The 14,641-nt window shown below is 40.8% G+C and overlaps 1 protein-coding gene across 1 annotated transcript in view; it reads left to right on the top strand.

Annotated features, from left to right (window-relative positions):
- Positions 1-526: 526 nt before the first annotated feature.
- TM9SF3 (transmembrane 9 superfamily member 3) overlaps positions 527-14,641 on the top strand; it is a 63,813-nt gene continuing 49,698 nt past the window's right edge. Inside the window, exons 1-2 of the mRNA XM_046652334.1 lie at positions 527-792; positions 9,746-9,941. Coding sequence (XP_046508290.1) covers positions 694-792; positions 9,746-9,941 — 295 coding nt within the window. The 5' untranslated portion in view covers positions 527-693. The remainder of the gene's footprint in view (positions 793-9,745; positions 9,942-14,641) is intronic.

Genomic DNA, 14,641 nt, shown 5'->3' with positions numbered 1-14,641 from the left:
GCCTTTAAGACGCTTATGCGACCCGGACAAGTCTAATAATCTCCCGCGATGATGATTACAGGAGCTCGGGGTTCATTCACCGCAGGAGACGAGCGCCTGGAAAGGGTTATTTGATCCGATCCCCCACACCCAAGAGGCGGCAGCTCAGGCCATCACCCCATTTCACAGCCGAGGGGAATGAGGCCCGGAAAAGTTCAGCCTTTTGACCGAGGTCGCACAACTCGAGGCGCCGGGAGGCGGCGTCGGCGCCGAGGTGCGGACCGGGCCCCGGCGGGGAGCGCGAGGCCGGGCCGAGTCCGCGCGCCGCCGTTCCCGGGGCCCAGCGACGGATGGACGGCCGGACGGCAGCCGGGCCATCGGGCCGCGCGGGACCCCCCCGAGCCCGACCCTTGGAGCCGCCGACTCGCGCCCCCGGGCGGGGCGCCGGGCGGCGGTTGCGACCCCGCGTCGCGAGGCACTTCCGGCGTGTGCCGGGGTGGCCGGATGACGTGGCTGAGTCAGAGGAAGCGGCTGCGGAGGCGCAGGGGGCGGGGGAGGCTCGGGAGCGGGCGGTGACGGCGGCGGCGCCGAGGAGCCAGCGGCTGGGCCCGGGCCCCGCGCGTCTGTCCGCGCCCCGTGGATGCGAATCGGCCGCGGCGGCGGCGGCGGAGGCGGAGTCGGTGGGCCGGCGCCGGGCCGGTGGGAGCGCGGAGGATGAGGCCGCGGCCGGGCGCTCCCGGCGTGGCGGCGGCCGCCGCGCTGTTGCTGCTGCTGCTGCTGCCCCGGGCCCGGGCGGACGAGCACGAGCACACGGTGAGACGCGCCCCCGGCCGGCGCGGCCGCCCCCGGCCCGCTCCCCCGGCTCGCTGCCCTGGCAGGCCAGGCGCGGCCTGGAGGCCCGGGGGAGCCCCGCGGCCGCCCGAGGGCGCCTTCCGGTTGGGCCTGGCGGAGCCGAAACCCCAGGAGCTGGGAGCTGGGAGGAGGCATTTCCGTGCGCTCCCGGGACGGGACTCCGCTCCCCGAGAGCCTGGGCCTCCTTCCCCCGCTCGCAGCTATAGGGCTCCGCACCCCTGGGTCTGGGGGCCCCCGGGGCCCGGCGAGGACGTGGTGAGGGTCGGGCTCCCTCCGTGGCGGGCGGGGGGCCCGAGGCGGGCCGGGCTCTGGGCTAGTGTCCCCCAGGGAAGGGAGCTGTGCTCTGGCTGCCGGGGGCTACGACACAGCGGAAGATGGATGCATCACGATTACCCGGCATCCACTAACCAGGAAATAGCCACCACTTTATGGTGCTCGCTCGCCTTTCTTTGCCCCTCCTGCCCAAACCGGGTGAAAACCCTGGTTGGGGACGGACAGCATCGGTAAACTTGGGGTGAAGAGCACTTTGCACGTGTGCGCGCCCACAATCTACACGCACGCAGTCAGTTGCGAGGCCTTTCTATAACTTTCTCCTCACCCCTTTCTAGCCCCCGCATGAGGCTCCCTCCTCACTGGTCTCTAACTAGGCAGCTTCTGACTGTAAAGGGTCTTGAGTTCCCCTGTCTTCTTGTCGGCTGGGAACAGTGCGTTTTGCATTTGGCTTAAAATTGATTGTTTGTTTAATTGGCATCTTCACATCAAAGCATGGATGTTAAGGACTCTTCAAGAGACTTTCACTCGGGGCTGTAACTCGATGGTTTCCAGAATGGTAGATGTGGGCAGGGCAGGAAAGCCACGTAAATTAAAAGGTTGCTTAGGGAGTAATTGTTTTTTTAATACCTTAACCCATTAATGATAGGATTTTGCATGAGGTTGTGTATGTACAAAATCTGAAAGATTTGAGGGCGTCTTCTGTCATTCCTCATAAGTGAGGAAGCGAAGCAATTGTCCTTATTTATTCAATGGACCCTACTTGAGATTTTATTTGTAATTAACCATACTTTTCTCTAGTCTCTGGGTTATCTGGGCTCTTATTTTAGCTAATAAAAACTATAAACTTTCGGCTATTTTACCTTCAATCACAGCCAGAAATTTTTTGACTGTATGTCTTTGAGACGAATCCCGAATCGGTGATGTTTTTGTGCTATATTTGTGACTTTTCACCTAACGTAATTTTGTTCACAGGTTAAACAGTTAAATTAGAAACTTTTTCCTGTTGTTTCTTCTGTCAGGTAACTCGTTGGAAAGTGTAAGAACTGTTCATTTCCACTGGGCATCCTTTTGGTCAATGCTATTGTTACTAGTATTTTTCCACTTTTTTGAACATTTAAGGAAAGTTATATAAAACTCGGAACTCTAATTATAGTTCCACCTATGGATATACAAGCTTAAGAGTAGTACTTTTTTATCTTGTTTTATGTAAACTTCTATAAATAGGGAAAACTATTAATTAAAATTTCATAAATTGGAGGTGTATAAAAAAGGCCTTAGGTTAACTAGCACATTTAAAATGTAAATAGCAATTTCACTGAAATTTTGTTGCCAGGAAAATTTCAGTTTTTTATGCCACTAATTTAATATAAAATATTTGATGAAAGGTTTTTGAGAGAATGTGGTATGTATGAGAGAATTGCTGGACAAAAACATTTAGAATCCATTTCATTTCATCCATGAACTTCTCTCACTTGGTTACCTATTATTAATAACTATTATTAAAAAAAGCAGAAAAGTTATAGGAAGAATAGCATTAAGACACAAGTGTAAAATTTAAATGTCATTTTTTTTTTTTGGCTCTTAACCAAAATAATTTACTTTTCCACGTTTCTTGAGAGTATTTCTTGAAAACTAGGCATTCACCTTAGTCAGATAACAGTACTGAAAAGGCTATGGCCAAGTGAAATTTTTTTCCACCAAGAAGGCAGAAGTAGCCAGTGAAGAGAGAATGATAGTGAAGGAGGAGAAAAATTGCCAAGGGAAGGTTGCTGAGTAGGTGTTTAATAAACACTTGTGGAATTAAATTACCAATTAAGGAACAGTGACTTTCTATGAAGACAGTTTCCAGATAGAAATAATAATAGGGCTTTTTAGCAATATGTGCTAGGCACTGTTCTAAGTACTTTACAGATATTAACTCATATTTTAAACATATATTAATAACCTTGTGAGGTGGATGATACTGTGCCCTTTTTATAGATAAGTAAACTGACGCCAGAGAGATTGTTAGGCCACACAGCCAGCAAGGGTAGAGGTAGGATTTGAACTCAGGCACCTGAATTAGTAGTCTTCTCCACTTTCATAGGTTATGCTCTATAGCCCTTTATCCTAAAAATAAGACAGTAAAGCACTTGATATTAAATTGAGACGTTCTCTATATTGATAGTATTTTTAAGTGTTAAAGAAATGTTTGGATGAGTCCAGCTTCGTAATGGGTGGTTATGGAGGAAATGTTTGGGTTCTCATTAAAGAAGGCTAAGCCAACGTACTGGGCATGTGGCCTGTGCAGTCACATAGTATGTGCAAGTGCATAAAGGCTGTGCTTGGTTTAATGCTCTACTGTCGCCATCTTGAAATTCTTAATAAATTTTGAGCAAGGAGTCCTGCATTTTTATTTTCTTTTGGGCCCTGCATTATGTAGCTGGTCCTAAGAAGGAACAACTACTTTATGCAGTTCCACAAAGCCCATTATTTCTCTTACTTTACCTACTGAGTTAGGATTCAGCTGACCATTCGACTCGTAGGGTATTTTTTCATTCTTATTTATCCAAAGCTCTTAATAATCTCAGAAAATTAATGAGAAGGAAATGTGCTGTTGACTTCTAGAGCATATAGACATCTAGAATATATAAAGATGTGTTCCTTTCAGTTTTTTAAAGTTGAGTCATATATGGATTATAGGACGTATTGTTTGAAATGAAAATTAAAGAACACTTTCATGAATGACAAGCATTTAAAAAGTGATTGAAGGGCCATAAAACGGACTCTTCAGAGTGAGGGAAAGATGTATAGGGTGTGGTGTATGCTTATTTCCGAAACTCGAAGCACTTGGAAGCATCTAGAGTTAGATTACCACGTCACCATGATTCCAGAGGACTCCGTTAAGATTTCAAATTGAGAATCATAGAATTTTAGAACTGGAAAGACTTGCGACCATTGAATCCAACACACACATTTTCCTGATGGCCCGAAGAGGCCCAGTGACTGGCCCAAGACCGCAGAAAGAATCTGAGCTTCTTGATCTCTAGTCTTTGCTTTTTCTACCTGTCATGTACATTTGATTTCCATAGTAATACTATGTAAAGATGTCAGCACCAAAGAAACAATAATCAAGGGCACATGAATCTTAAAGCATTTTATGATTGTCTCTGTAGCCTTGAATTTTTATGGGTTCCGTTTCCTCAAGATCACAGAATCAAGATTTTTGTTTTGGTCAGTTACATACAACAAGTGGTGCTTAATCAGTGCTTGCTGAGTGACTTGAGTAATTAGGGAGATCCTAGGGACAAGAATATGCAGTGTTGGAAACATGAAACCGTATTGCGTAAAGCACAGTGAACAAACCCACCCATTGTTCATTTAAGATGCACAGTCTTGGGGATGCCTGTTGTAATTTGGGGGACCTACCCAGGCTAAAATCCCATTTCCTTGTGGCCCATGGTACCTCTGGAAGGTAATTTGGAAGGGCCTGATTTGTGCCTAGGATAGCCTACTCCCAGCCTCTGCCATCAACACTTACTTCACCACTGAGTGATTTCAGAAATGTTTTGTTTGCTTTACTTTGGCAAATGGCAGCATTTGTCTTTGTCTTTGATGGGAGTGTAGGAACTCTTAAAACTTATTTGATGATTTATCAAAAGAATAAACTTGACTAGAAGTGCATTTGTGAGTATCCTAACATAGAGCTAGTTTTAGGAAATGCCTTAAGTCATTGTCCTATTTTCAGCTGTGCTCTGTGTTAGACTAACAGTTTATTTAGGTACACAGCTATTTTGAGAGAGAGAGCAGTTATCTCAAGAGACTATGCAAAAATACACTTCTAATTTATTTGTGTTGCAATTCTGATGTATGTTTTTTAAATTAATAACTAAAAGACATTGGAATTATGATTTCTGAAACATTTTCAGAACTTGATTTTGCTTTCTCAGATATGTATTTTAAAGCAAACACGCATCTTTTCCCCTCTTCCTATAAAAACGGTGGCATTTGGGTGCTTATTCTGAGCCCTCAGTCCTTTGCCTGTCTATATAAATTCTCATTTATTTTGATTTTATAAATGAGTACATCAGTAACATCTCCTAAAGTCTTCCTCCTGAGAAAAATTAATTCATGAACTCTATCAAGGAGGGAAACTTCTGTGTCTCGCCAGCCCCAGCACATAAACAGCCTTCAAATAAGAGAAGTCCCACAGTGGTGACTTCTTGAGGATAAAGGTCATTCCTTGTGAGATTAGAACACCAGGAGCTTCTTAGGAAGGTTTTTTCTTTAGGGCAGGTTAAGGGCTGAAATGGAAAAGTCGTTTGGTATTCAGTGCTGTCTTGAATTGCTTTGTACAGCTGTACTTTTTTCATATTTCCTTCGTTGAGGTTTTGCTCTTTAGTTAATGAAGCTGACTAGGGATTAGCAAAAGCGTAGTCCTAAACTTGTAAACGATACTAATTATATGATCTTGGGCAAATTATGTAACATCTCTGTCCTTTTAGTTTGTTTTAGTCTGTAAAATGGGCAACCTAATAGGGCCTGTCTTACGAAGTTTTGAGAGGAGTAAATGTTTGTGTGAAGACCTTAGAAGTATGTCTAGCACAGGGTATGTGCTTCTTAAGTGTTAGCTAGTGGTACTGTTGCAAATGATGGTAAGCTCGTGGGTCTCAGGGATGGGTCAGTTAAGGTTTTACCTGGGCCTTTGAGAAGGGAGGATTTGAGCAGTTCTGAAGGATAAATAGAAGTTGGCTGCGCACGTAGAAGGAGGGCGTTATAGATTGGGGGAATGACATAAGAAACAAGGTGCAGGAGAGGACGGGAAGACAATAAACCATTTTGGCTGGAGTGGACAGCTCAGAATTTGAGTGTAACAGTGAAACTCTCCTGAGAATGGGAAAATGAGTAGACTGGTGTGGTGAGGAACACAGGGGGTCTGGATTGGCCTCCTCTCCTGTGGCTCCTTCTCAGGGAGGCCTCCTGGAAGCAGTTTCCGCCCTGCTCAGGGATCCCCTGATCCGCTGCTGTGCTCCCTTGACTTTTTTCCCTCACCTTCTTCTGGTTACACTCTGCAGGTAAGTTATAAAACTCCATCTTTCTCAGTCATTGGCCAACTCAGAGTTTTCCCAAGGAACGTATTTAAAAAGAGCTTGCTAGGACTTCTGGAATGTTTAAAAAGTGAATTGACTAGTCTTTCAGCCAAGGGCGGAGGGAAGAGCCTTACCTGTGACTCTCTTACCACGGAGTCAGGGAGCTCAGGGACTGTCCCAGCAGCCTTAGGGAAAGAAAAGGGTTTTTCTCCTGAAAAAAGTTGTGTGAAGCCTTTCTTCTGGTATTTTCTAATTTCAAGATATTTTAAGACACGTTTTCTCTCTTGAAAAAGAACTTTTTTCTTGACCTTGTCTTGGGAGTGCTTATTCTCAGGGATAATCAAGAACTGCAATAAAAAGTAAACATTTTAACTTCATTGTATCTGACCGTGGTCTGCATGAGGAGCAGTGTGAAAGAAACTTTTTTTTTTTTTTTTTGAGGAAGATTAGCCCTGAGCTAACTGCTGCCAATCCTCCTCTTTTTGCTGAGGAAGACTGGCCCTGAGCCAACATCCATGCCCATCTTCCTCTACTTTATATGTGGGATGCCTGCCACAGCATGGCTTTTGCCAAGTGGTGCCATGTCTGCACCCGGGATCTGAGCCGGCGAACCCCAGGCTGCCGAGAAACAGAATGTGCGAACTTAACCGCTGCGCCAGCGGGCCGGCCCAATGAGAAACATTTTTACCCTAATATTCACCTTCACCTTTCTCTGTATGTTTCTGTGTGTGTATGTATGTATGTATGTTTATATATATGAATGTGTGTATATATTACATATATATTTCTAACTGCTATTTCAGGCCTCTTTCCAGAACGAATCGTAGACTACAGAATGATAGCCATTTGATTGTAGTTCACTTTGCATCATGTCATCACAACTCTACTACCCTATTAACTCTATTACCCTATCATGAACGTTTAAAATGAGTGACTTAAGAATGTGACCCTTAAATTATTTTAGTCCTGTGTTTCAGTTTGTATAAAATAGATGAATGTCCTATTTTAACAGGTATTTATGTTCAAATTTTTATATATTTTAAAAGAAATTTGAGTATTAGGATATATAGAGAAAGTGTTTTTTGTGCTTGTTTTCACGAGTTACATTTAAACGTTTCTGCAGACTTTCTCAGCAGGAATAATGGCAGGGTCCTTCTTAATAGGTCCTCTCGTTCAGTGTCTAATTTTAAATGGATGCGTTTTGTTACCTGCTCTTTCTTATTTCTCTCAAAGGAGACTGTTGCAGTCAGTGCATGTACTTCAAACTTCTTGTACTACATTGCTAATGAACTTTACATGTCAGCATTTCTTCAGTGTTTTTTCATCATATTTATTAAATACTTTTTGTGTACATTATACTATGCAGAGAGCTTTTTGTTTAGTAAACAGGTTTCGACTCTAATACCAGCTCTGGTCGGTGGATAGTGATTGGCTTAGGGCATTGTTTTGAGAATTCTTACGCTATATCCAGATTTATGTCTATATGTTTAGCAGAAAGGAGTGCCTTGACTGATTAGTGCTGTATGACCATGAGCAATGGATGGAAGAGTGGTGGCATACGTATATTTGTCAGCCTCTCAGAATAAGGAGAGTAGCTGTGAGTGGGGTTGTATGGACGTTTTCAGACCTTCGATTCATTCCTTCATACGTGAAAATTATCTACAGTTGTTTTTCTGAATTCACTTGAAACAGCTTATGATTTTCTATATTGTTATTCATCCTGATCCTTCTCTGCCAGAGCAGAAGTAATCATCCCTTTATTGTTGCTGCAATAGCCCTTGATTACCTTAATTATATCACCTGTTTCTTCATCATTAATCATTTGCTTGTCTATCTTCTCTATGGATTGTGAACTTCTTAAAGGAAATTTTATTTATCTGTATGTCCTTAACACCTAGTACTATGCTTGGCACAAGTCTCATGTATTGAAAAAGTGAGATAGTTTGTTATTTCCTTAATGACCTGGATGATGTCTTATGAACAAAGAAACATTTATCATATTTGGGGGTGAAGTGATTAGATCTAGGGTGGTGGTGGTGTGAATCAGAAGGAAGAGGCAGATGATTTGGATAAGGGTAGATAAGTCGGTGTTTTTCTGAGTGCGGAGAGACTTGGGGTTTGAGTCTCCGTGTCTGAGAGGTTGGTGGTACCCTTAGGAAAGCAGAGTTCGGGGAGTTGGATTTGGGTGGAATGAGTTTGGTTTTGGAGATGTTGGATTTTGACTGAACAGGTTTGTTTTAGGTGGAAGACTGAAGGTAAGGATTTGGGAGTTGTGCTAGTTGTGTGCTCCATAAGACCCTACTTTGTTATAATTGCTCGTTCACTGTCTGTCTTTCCCGTTGGGCTCTAAGCTCCAGTGGGGCGGGGAACGTGTCTTGTTCAAAGCTGTATCACCAGTTACAAACATGATTACTAGCCCATGGTGGGCACTCAGTAAATAATTGTTCAATGATTTAACTTGTGCACTGTTAGTTGACTTAAACTGCATCCTATGTTGTCTTTAATTTGTATTGCTATAATTAGGGTTACTGGTTTTAAAATTACTTGGATAATTGCTTTTCATAGAATCTTTGTAATTTTAAACTTGAGATGAAGGTGAAGTCACCTACCTAAAATCATTGGATGCCACTCCAGATTTAGTTACATGTTGTCTTCACTGGGTAGTGCCATAGTTATTTATTCAAAGAAATATGCATACAGTACCTGTCTTTCAGGCTGATAAAGGGAAGATAGAATGATTTGAATGGACTGGAGCTTTCCTATTATGGCTTTCTCTTCCTCTTCTTTAGTCATTTCTCTCCTCTGTAGTGCTTTGACCAATGGCCGTGGAAAAGATTAGAAAGGAGATGAAATTTTATTTGTGTTTGCTGGCAATATTAGATTTTTGGAGTTTCTGATGATGTTCTAGGTAAGCTATTGCTTTTGTTTCCTCCTTCCTTGTCCATGTTAGCATGGTGAGTCATGTTGGTTCTAGGTTTACCAGTATTTGATAGTATAAATATTAATTATAACTATACTCTTATGAGCTATTGTACTTTGTTTAAACAATACCTTCTGTAAACAAAGTTTGGAAAAGTTGGATCTGCCTGAGACCACAATCAGAGGATGTAATTTTAAATTTACTGAGTTTCTGATTTTCAAGATGTGGACATTGATCTCAGATTAAAATAAGCTTCCAATATTTTATTTTATAGCTTCCCAAACAGAGACAGTACGCTTTTATTTAGAACAAATAATAAATATTCCCTTAATTTGAATTAGATTTTTTTTTTCTTTGGTGAGGAAGATTGGCTCTGGGCTAACATCTGTTGCCAGTCTTCCTCTTTTTTTGTTGTCCCCAAAGCCCCAGTACATAGTTGTATATCTTAGTTGCAAGTCTTTATAGTTCTTCTATGTGGGATGCCACCACAGCATGGCTTGATGAGCGGTGTGTAGGTCCACGCCCAGGATCCGAACCTGCGAACCCTCGGCCACTGAAGCAGAGTATGTGAACTTAACCAGTACGTCCGCAGGCTGGCCCCTGAATTATATTTTTTAAAAAAACATATTCTTACTTGCTTTTTCTGTTCCAGTATCAAGATAAAGAGGAAGTTGTCTTATGGATGAATACTGTTGGGCCCTACCATAATCGCCAAGAGACATATAAATACTTTTCACTTCCATTCTGTGTGGGGTCAAAAAAAAGTATCAGTCATTACCATGAAACTCTGGGAGAAGCACTTCAAGGAGTTGAATTGGAATTTAGTGGTCTGGATATTAAATTCAAAGGTAAGTAAACCTTAAGAGTCCTTATAACACAAGTTAGATTGTAGACCAGGATTTCGCAACTTTGGCACTGTTGACGTTGGGGTCGGATAATTCTCTTCTGTGGGGGGGCTGTGCTGTACATGGTAGGATGTTTAGCAGAGTCCCTGGCCTCTACCCACTAGATGCCAGAAGCAGTCTCCAGTGTGACAACCAAAAAAAGTCTTCAGGCATTGCTAATCACCCTTGGTTGAGAAGCACTGCTCTAGATACTAAAAAATGTTTTAATTTATATGTTAAGTGTATTGCATTTAGAAAAGTGTATTAGCTAACAAAGACTTATTTTGAATATTTGTAAAATAATAAAATACATAATTGTTCATAAACTTATATTTCCCTCACATACTTCTTTCTGAAGAGTGTTTTCTAGTAAATCCTCTAGAGATTGGACCTAGGTGGTTGGGGAAGGCCCTCATAGATTCATAATGAAGTAATTTCTGGAGGTGTAGGGATGAAATGGGGTAAATGGATACTTAAAATTTTTGTGTAAAGCCTCAAATTCAAACTTGTACCATTGGCTCAGAATGTATTTATCAGTGTTGTGTTGATTTACTGTCTCCATACCCATAGGATAGTGTGGTTTAAAATTTTAAGTCAAAGACTTGTTAAAATTGGAAAATATCCTCCTTAACTATTTGTTATGTAGGTATCTATTTTATCAGGTCCTGTAAGTGAGTTTATACTTTTTATTTTCCTATGTGAAGTTTGTCAGAGAGTGTATTTCCTGCATAAACATTTTTAACCTGGTGAGCAGAAGCCTGAGTAATTGAATTTTTGCAGGATCTCTGATTACGTGTCTTGATTTTTGAATACAGCATGGATCTTGTAATCAGGCGCTTTGAGTTTTAATCCTATTTCTTTTACTGTATTGATTTTAGTAAAGTTGTTTACTCCAATTTTGACTTTATTGTCTACAGGTGTAAAATGAACAGTACCTGACCTCTGGTATTTTTAGCACTTTTGGGAGGAGGGTGTGAAATGAGATATTTTAAAGATAAAGTTTAATTTTGATTTGTTAAATTTTATTCTTGTTTTTAGAATATTTTTTGTTATTGCTGTTGAAAATAGGTGTATGTATTTGCATTTTCTTTTTTTCCCCACAATATTCCCTGGGGCTTAATTATGAAATTAAGTTGTGAATTTAAACCACATGACCTGGACTATAACTTTATGAATTATTGTAAACATGCCCTGAGGCTTGTTTTAATTTAATCAGGTAATTTAAATATTTAATCACAAATAAAGAGAAAACTTAGACTAGACTATGTGATCTTTGAGAATCTCACCACTATGTTATTCACACGCTTTCTCCTTTTCCGTATTTGCTACACATTTCTTGTTTGTTGAAGAGGAACGAGAGACAATAGGCAAAAACTCTGAGTTCGACTCTGCTGCCATGGACAGATTTTGAAATCCCCTCCCTTATTTGCTAAAGAAGAACACTCATTCAGCTGTCTTAACCTTTCTTCTTTTATTAGTTCCTTGAGGCTGAGATGGAAAGATTATTTAGATAGAGGGGGACAGTTTCCATGGGCTGTAAAAGTGGGATTTATTTCCTTTCAGACTAAACACCTTTAGATTAAAAGAACGAGAACTGGCCAAGTGTTATTCCCCAAGAGTTGGTGGTTCCTTGGAACTTTGTCAGCTCTGTCCCTCCAGCATGGAGCTGCCAGAGGAGCTGCTGGGTGAAGTGGTCCAGATGAAATAGTAAATGCTGCTTAGATTCCTGTTTCTCCTATACCCCCTTGTTTACCCTGTTCAGAGATAAAGTTGATCATGCTTTGAAAAGTGTTTTCCGAGGTTTCCTGGTTGTTATTTATAGTATCATAGAATTTTAAAGGTAGGATACACCTTAGAGATGGTGTCATGTGAGTTCTCTTAGAGAGGCCCAGAGATGTAATGATTTGCCCAAGGTATAGCACAGCATTACTAATAATGTCATGGAAACTCAACCTACTATCCCTATGTGAACTGTAGAAATATTTATGTTGTTAATCTTTCATCCCTTAAGTATTTGGTTTTTAAAGATTCTTCTGAAGGCATATTCAGATAAGAAAATAAAATTGTGGAAGTAATTTGAAACTAGAAAAAACTATATATATACTTATACATACGTGTGCACACATGCACGCACACATTTTTTTATAGCCTGGTAGATTATGTCAGGCTAAATAGATTGGTATTGCTTCATAAAATGAAGGTCGCTAAAAACATTATTTTAGGGAACTAGTGATAGTCTTAAGTCTAGTGTAGAATGTCTCTCACTTGAAATTTTATGCACAATCCTGGTTTTTTTCTTCCTAATAGTCTTATATACTTCTTCTAGACAAAATGCTAAATTGAGACCATTTAAAGAAAATTAGAAAGAGGAGAGCAGACTTACATTGTGTATCTTTGAGCCAGGCCTGAATTCACTATGCTATAGTTTTAGAGGGTACCTCCTAGAACCCTGCCGTTGTGGAGTGGAAAGAACACGTGCTTTACAGTGAGAGAGACTGTTGCATCCCAGCTCTGCCTCTGCCTCGCTGTGTTGTCATGGGCAAGTTATCCAACCTCTTTGATCTCGTTTTCCTCATCTGTGGAATGAGGGAAATAACATCCACTTGATAGAATCGTTGTCACATTCGAATGAGATAATACATGTAGAGCATTTGTCAAGATTCTTGATACATATTTTTACATTCAAGAAATGGTCATGGTTATGAATACTAACAGCACATAGTATGGGTCTTGTAGTTCCTTGATCTTATATTAGCAATTATGAAATGTTAAATTAGTTTATCAGATATAGGATTTGGTTTTCCTCGAGCTGCTGCACTAGCCTGCTCAGTAGTTTAGTTTCTTCCACCAGGGCAGGGACAGGAGCATTCTTGTTCACTCTTGCCTCAGCTGTTAAGACATAGTAAGCTCTTAATAAATTGTGTAGCACCTGGACAGTTTGTGCCTACTTGTTTTTTATGATAATTGGTTCCTTATGATCATTAGGTGATCATTAGTAATTCCTAACCAGAGGAAGTGACTGCCCACTCTTCCCCTCATGTGAGAATTCGTGCAGGATAATGAAGGATATTAATTGTTGAAAAATCAGTGACTTCTAGAGGATTCCTTCCCCCCATTTGTTTTACTGATCTTCCCTTGCATATCCTCTTCCTTGAATAGCCCGGCTAACAGAGGGATGAAGTTATTTTATAAGGATTTCTTTTGCTTACCTGCCCGAGTGGTAAAGGCCTGATTGCCCAAGGGTGAGAAAAGGGCTGGGGATGGGTGGCAGGTCCTTTCATGCAGCCTGAAGATTTTCACTTAAGGTAAGGCCCCCACCCTGTTTTCAGTCCCTGGGTTCTACTCCCCCTGATTTGGGAGCCTCCCTGCTGAAGTGCTCTAGGGGACAGTGCCTCTGGTCTGCTGCAGGGGGGAAGTTGAGGAAGCTGTGTGATGGGTGGAGGAGGGGACCAGGGCATCCAGCCCCTCCTGAAACACTTTTATACATTTCCCCTACATGGTCAGCCCTACGTCTCTCCCCTACCTTTGGACGTCTGTGGTCCCTCCAAGTCCTGAGTGTCTCTTGTGTTTTGTGACAACAATCCCTTCCCTTCTGTTAAGGTTTCCTCTGCTTTATTAGTCATCAGCGATCTTCCATTTGTTTTCCATTTTCCAAAAATTTGTTGAAATCTTTTCTCACTTTTTTTTTGTCCTTGTGCACCTACATCATTTTTATTTCTTGAGATTTTAAAGAGTGTCAGCAGAGAAGAGAGACATACTTGTTAAATCTACCTTGTTTAATTGGAAGTCTGGGAACTCGATGTAATATTTTGTTCTGTTGGTTTCAACCGAAGTATTTTAGCCAGACCAAATAATTTGAATCTTGTATTGAATCTTGAATCTAGGTATTTTGAATTCTTGGTGTTAACAAGTCATTAAACCTTATGCTAACTGCAAGTTTGCTAAGCAGGGGCTTTTTTATACATTCTTATTCAAACTATTGATAAAATTGTTCTCCTCCAGATTGACATCTGTCTTTTTATTTTCGAAAGGATGTGGATGTGTATATTTTTTTGATTTTAACAATGATTGGGATCACTGTACAAAATTTAGGAACTACAGGGAAGTGTAAAGAAGAAAATTAAAATCACCTGGATATAATTACATTAACATTTTCTTCCATCCTTCCTTCTGTCTTTCTTTATATTCATCCACATTATTTAAAATTGTAAAAAATTGGGTTGATGTTGTATATATGATGTTTTAAAAATTTACTTAACGAATACTCATATAGTGTTTATTATGTGCTAGATACTGTTCTAAGCACTTACTAACTCATTTAGTGAGTTATGTTTAACTAGTTTTTACTTGTCTTTTTCTTACCAGCTCATAAGCTTTTCCTCTTATTGTTAATTATTCTTTAAAAAATGTTTATATAATATTCTATAACTTAGGTATTGTAATTTCCCCCCATTTCCCAATTAAAAGATACTGTGCTTATTTTCCTTTCTTCTTCCCTCCCTTCCTTCCTTACTTTTCTTGCCTTTTTTTTTTTTTGCTAGTAGAAATAACCATGCATTTGGCTCTTCTAGCAATAAGTATTTTAATGTATCTTTTAAGAATTTATTCTAATAAAAATTCAAAGTGAAATTACTGAATCAAAGAGTATAAAAGTTTTTAAGGCA

This window comes from Equus quagga, chromosome 2 (genome assembly GCF_021613505.1).
Source record: "Equus quagga isolate Etosha38 chromosome 2, UCLA_HA_Equagga_1.0, whole genome shotgun sequence".
In the NCBI taxonomy this organism is placed as follows: domain Eukaryota; kingdom Metazoa; phylum Chordata; class Mammalia; order Perissodactyla; family Equidae; genus Equus; species Equus quagga.
The sequence above is the reverse complement of the archived record's forward strand: the minus strand, read 5'-3'. Positions and strand labels throughout refer to the sequence as shown.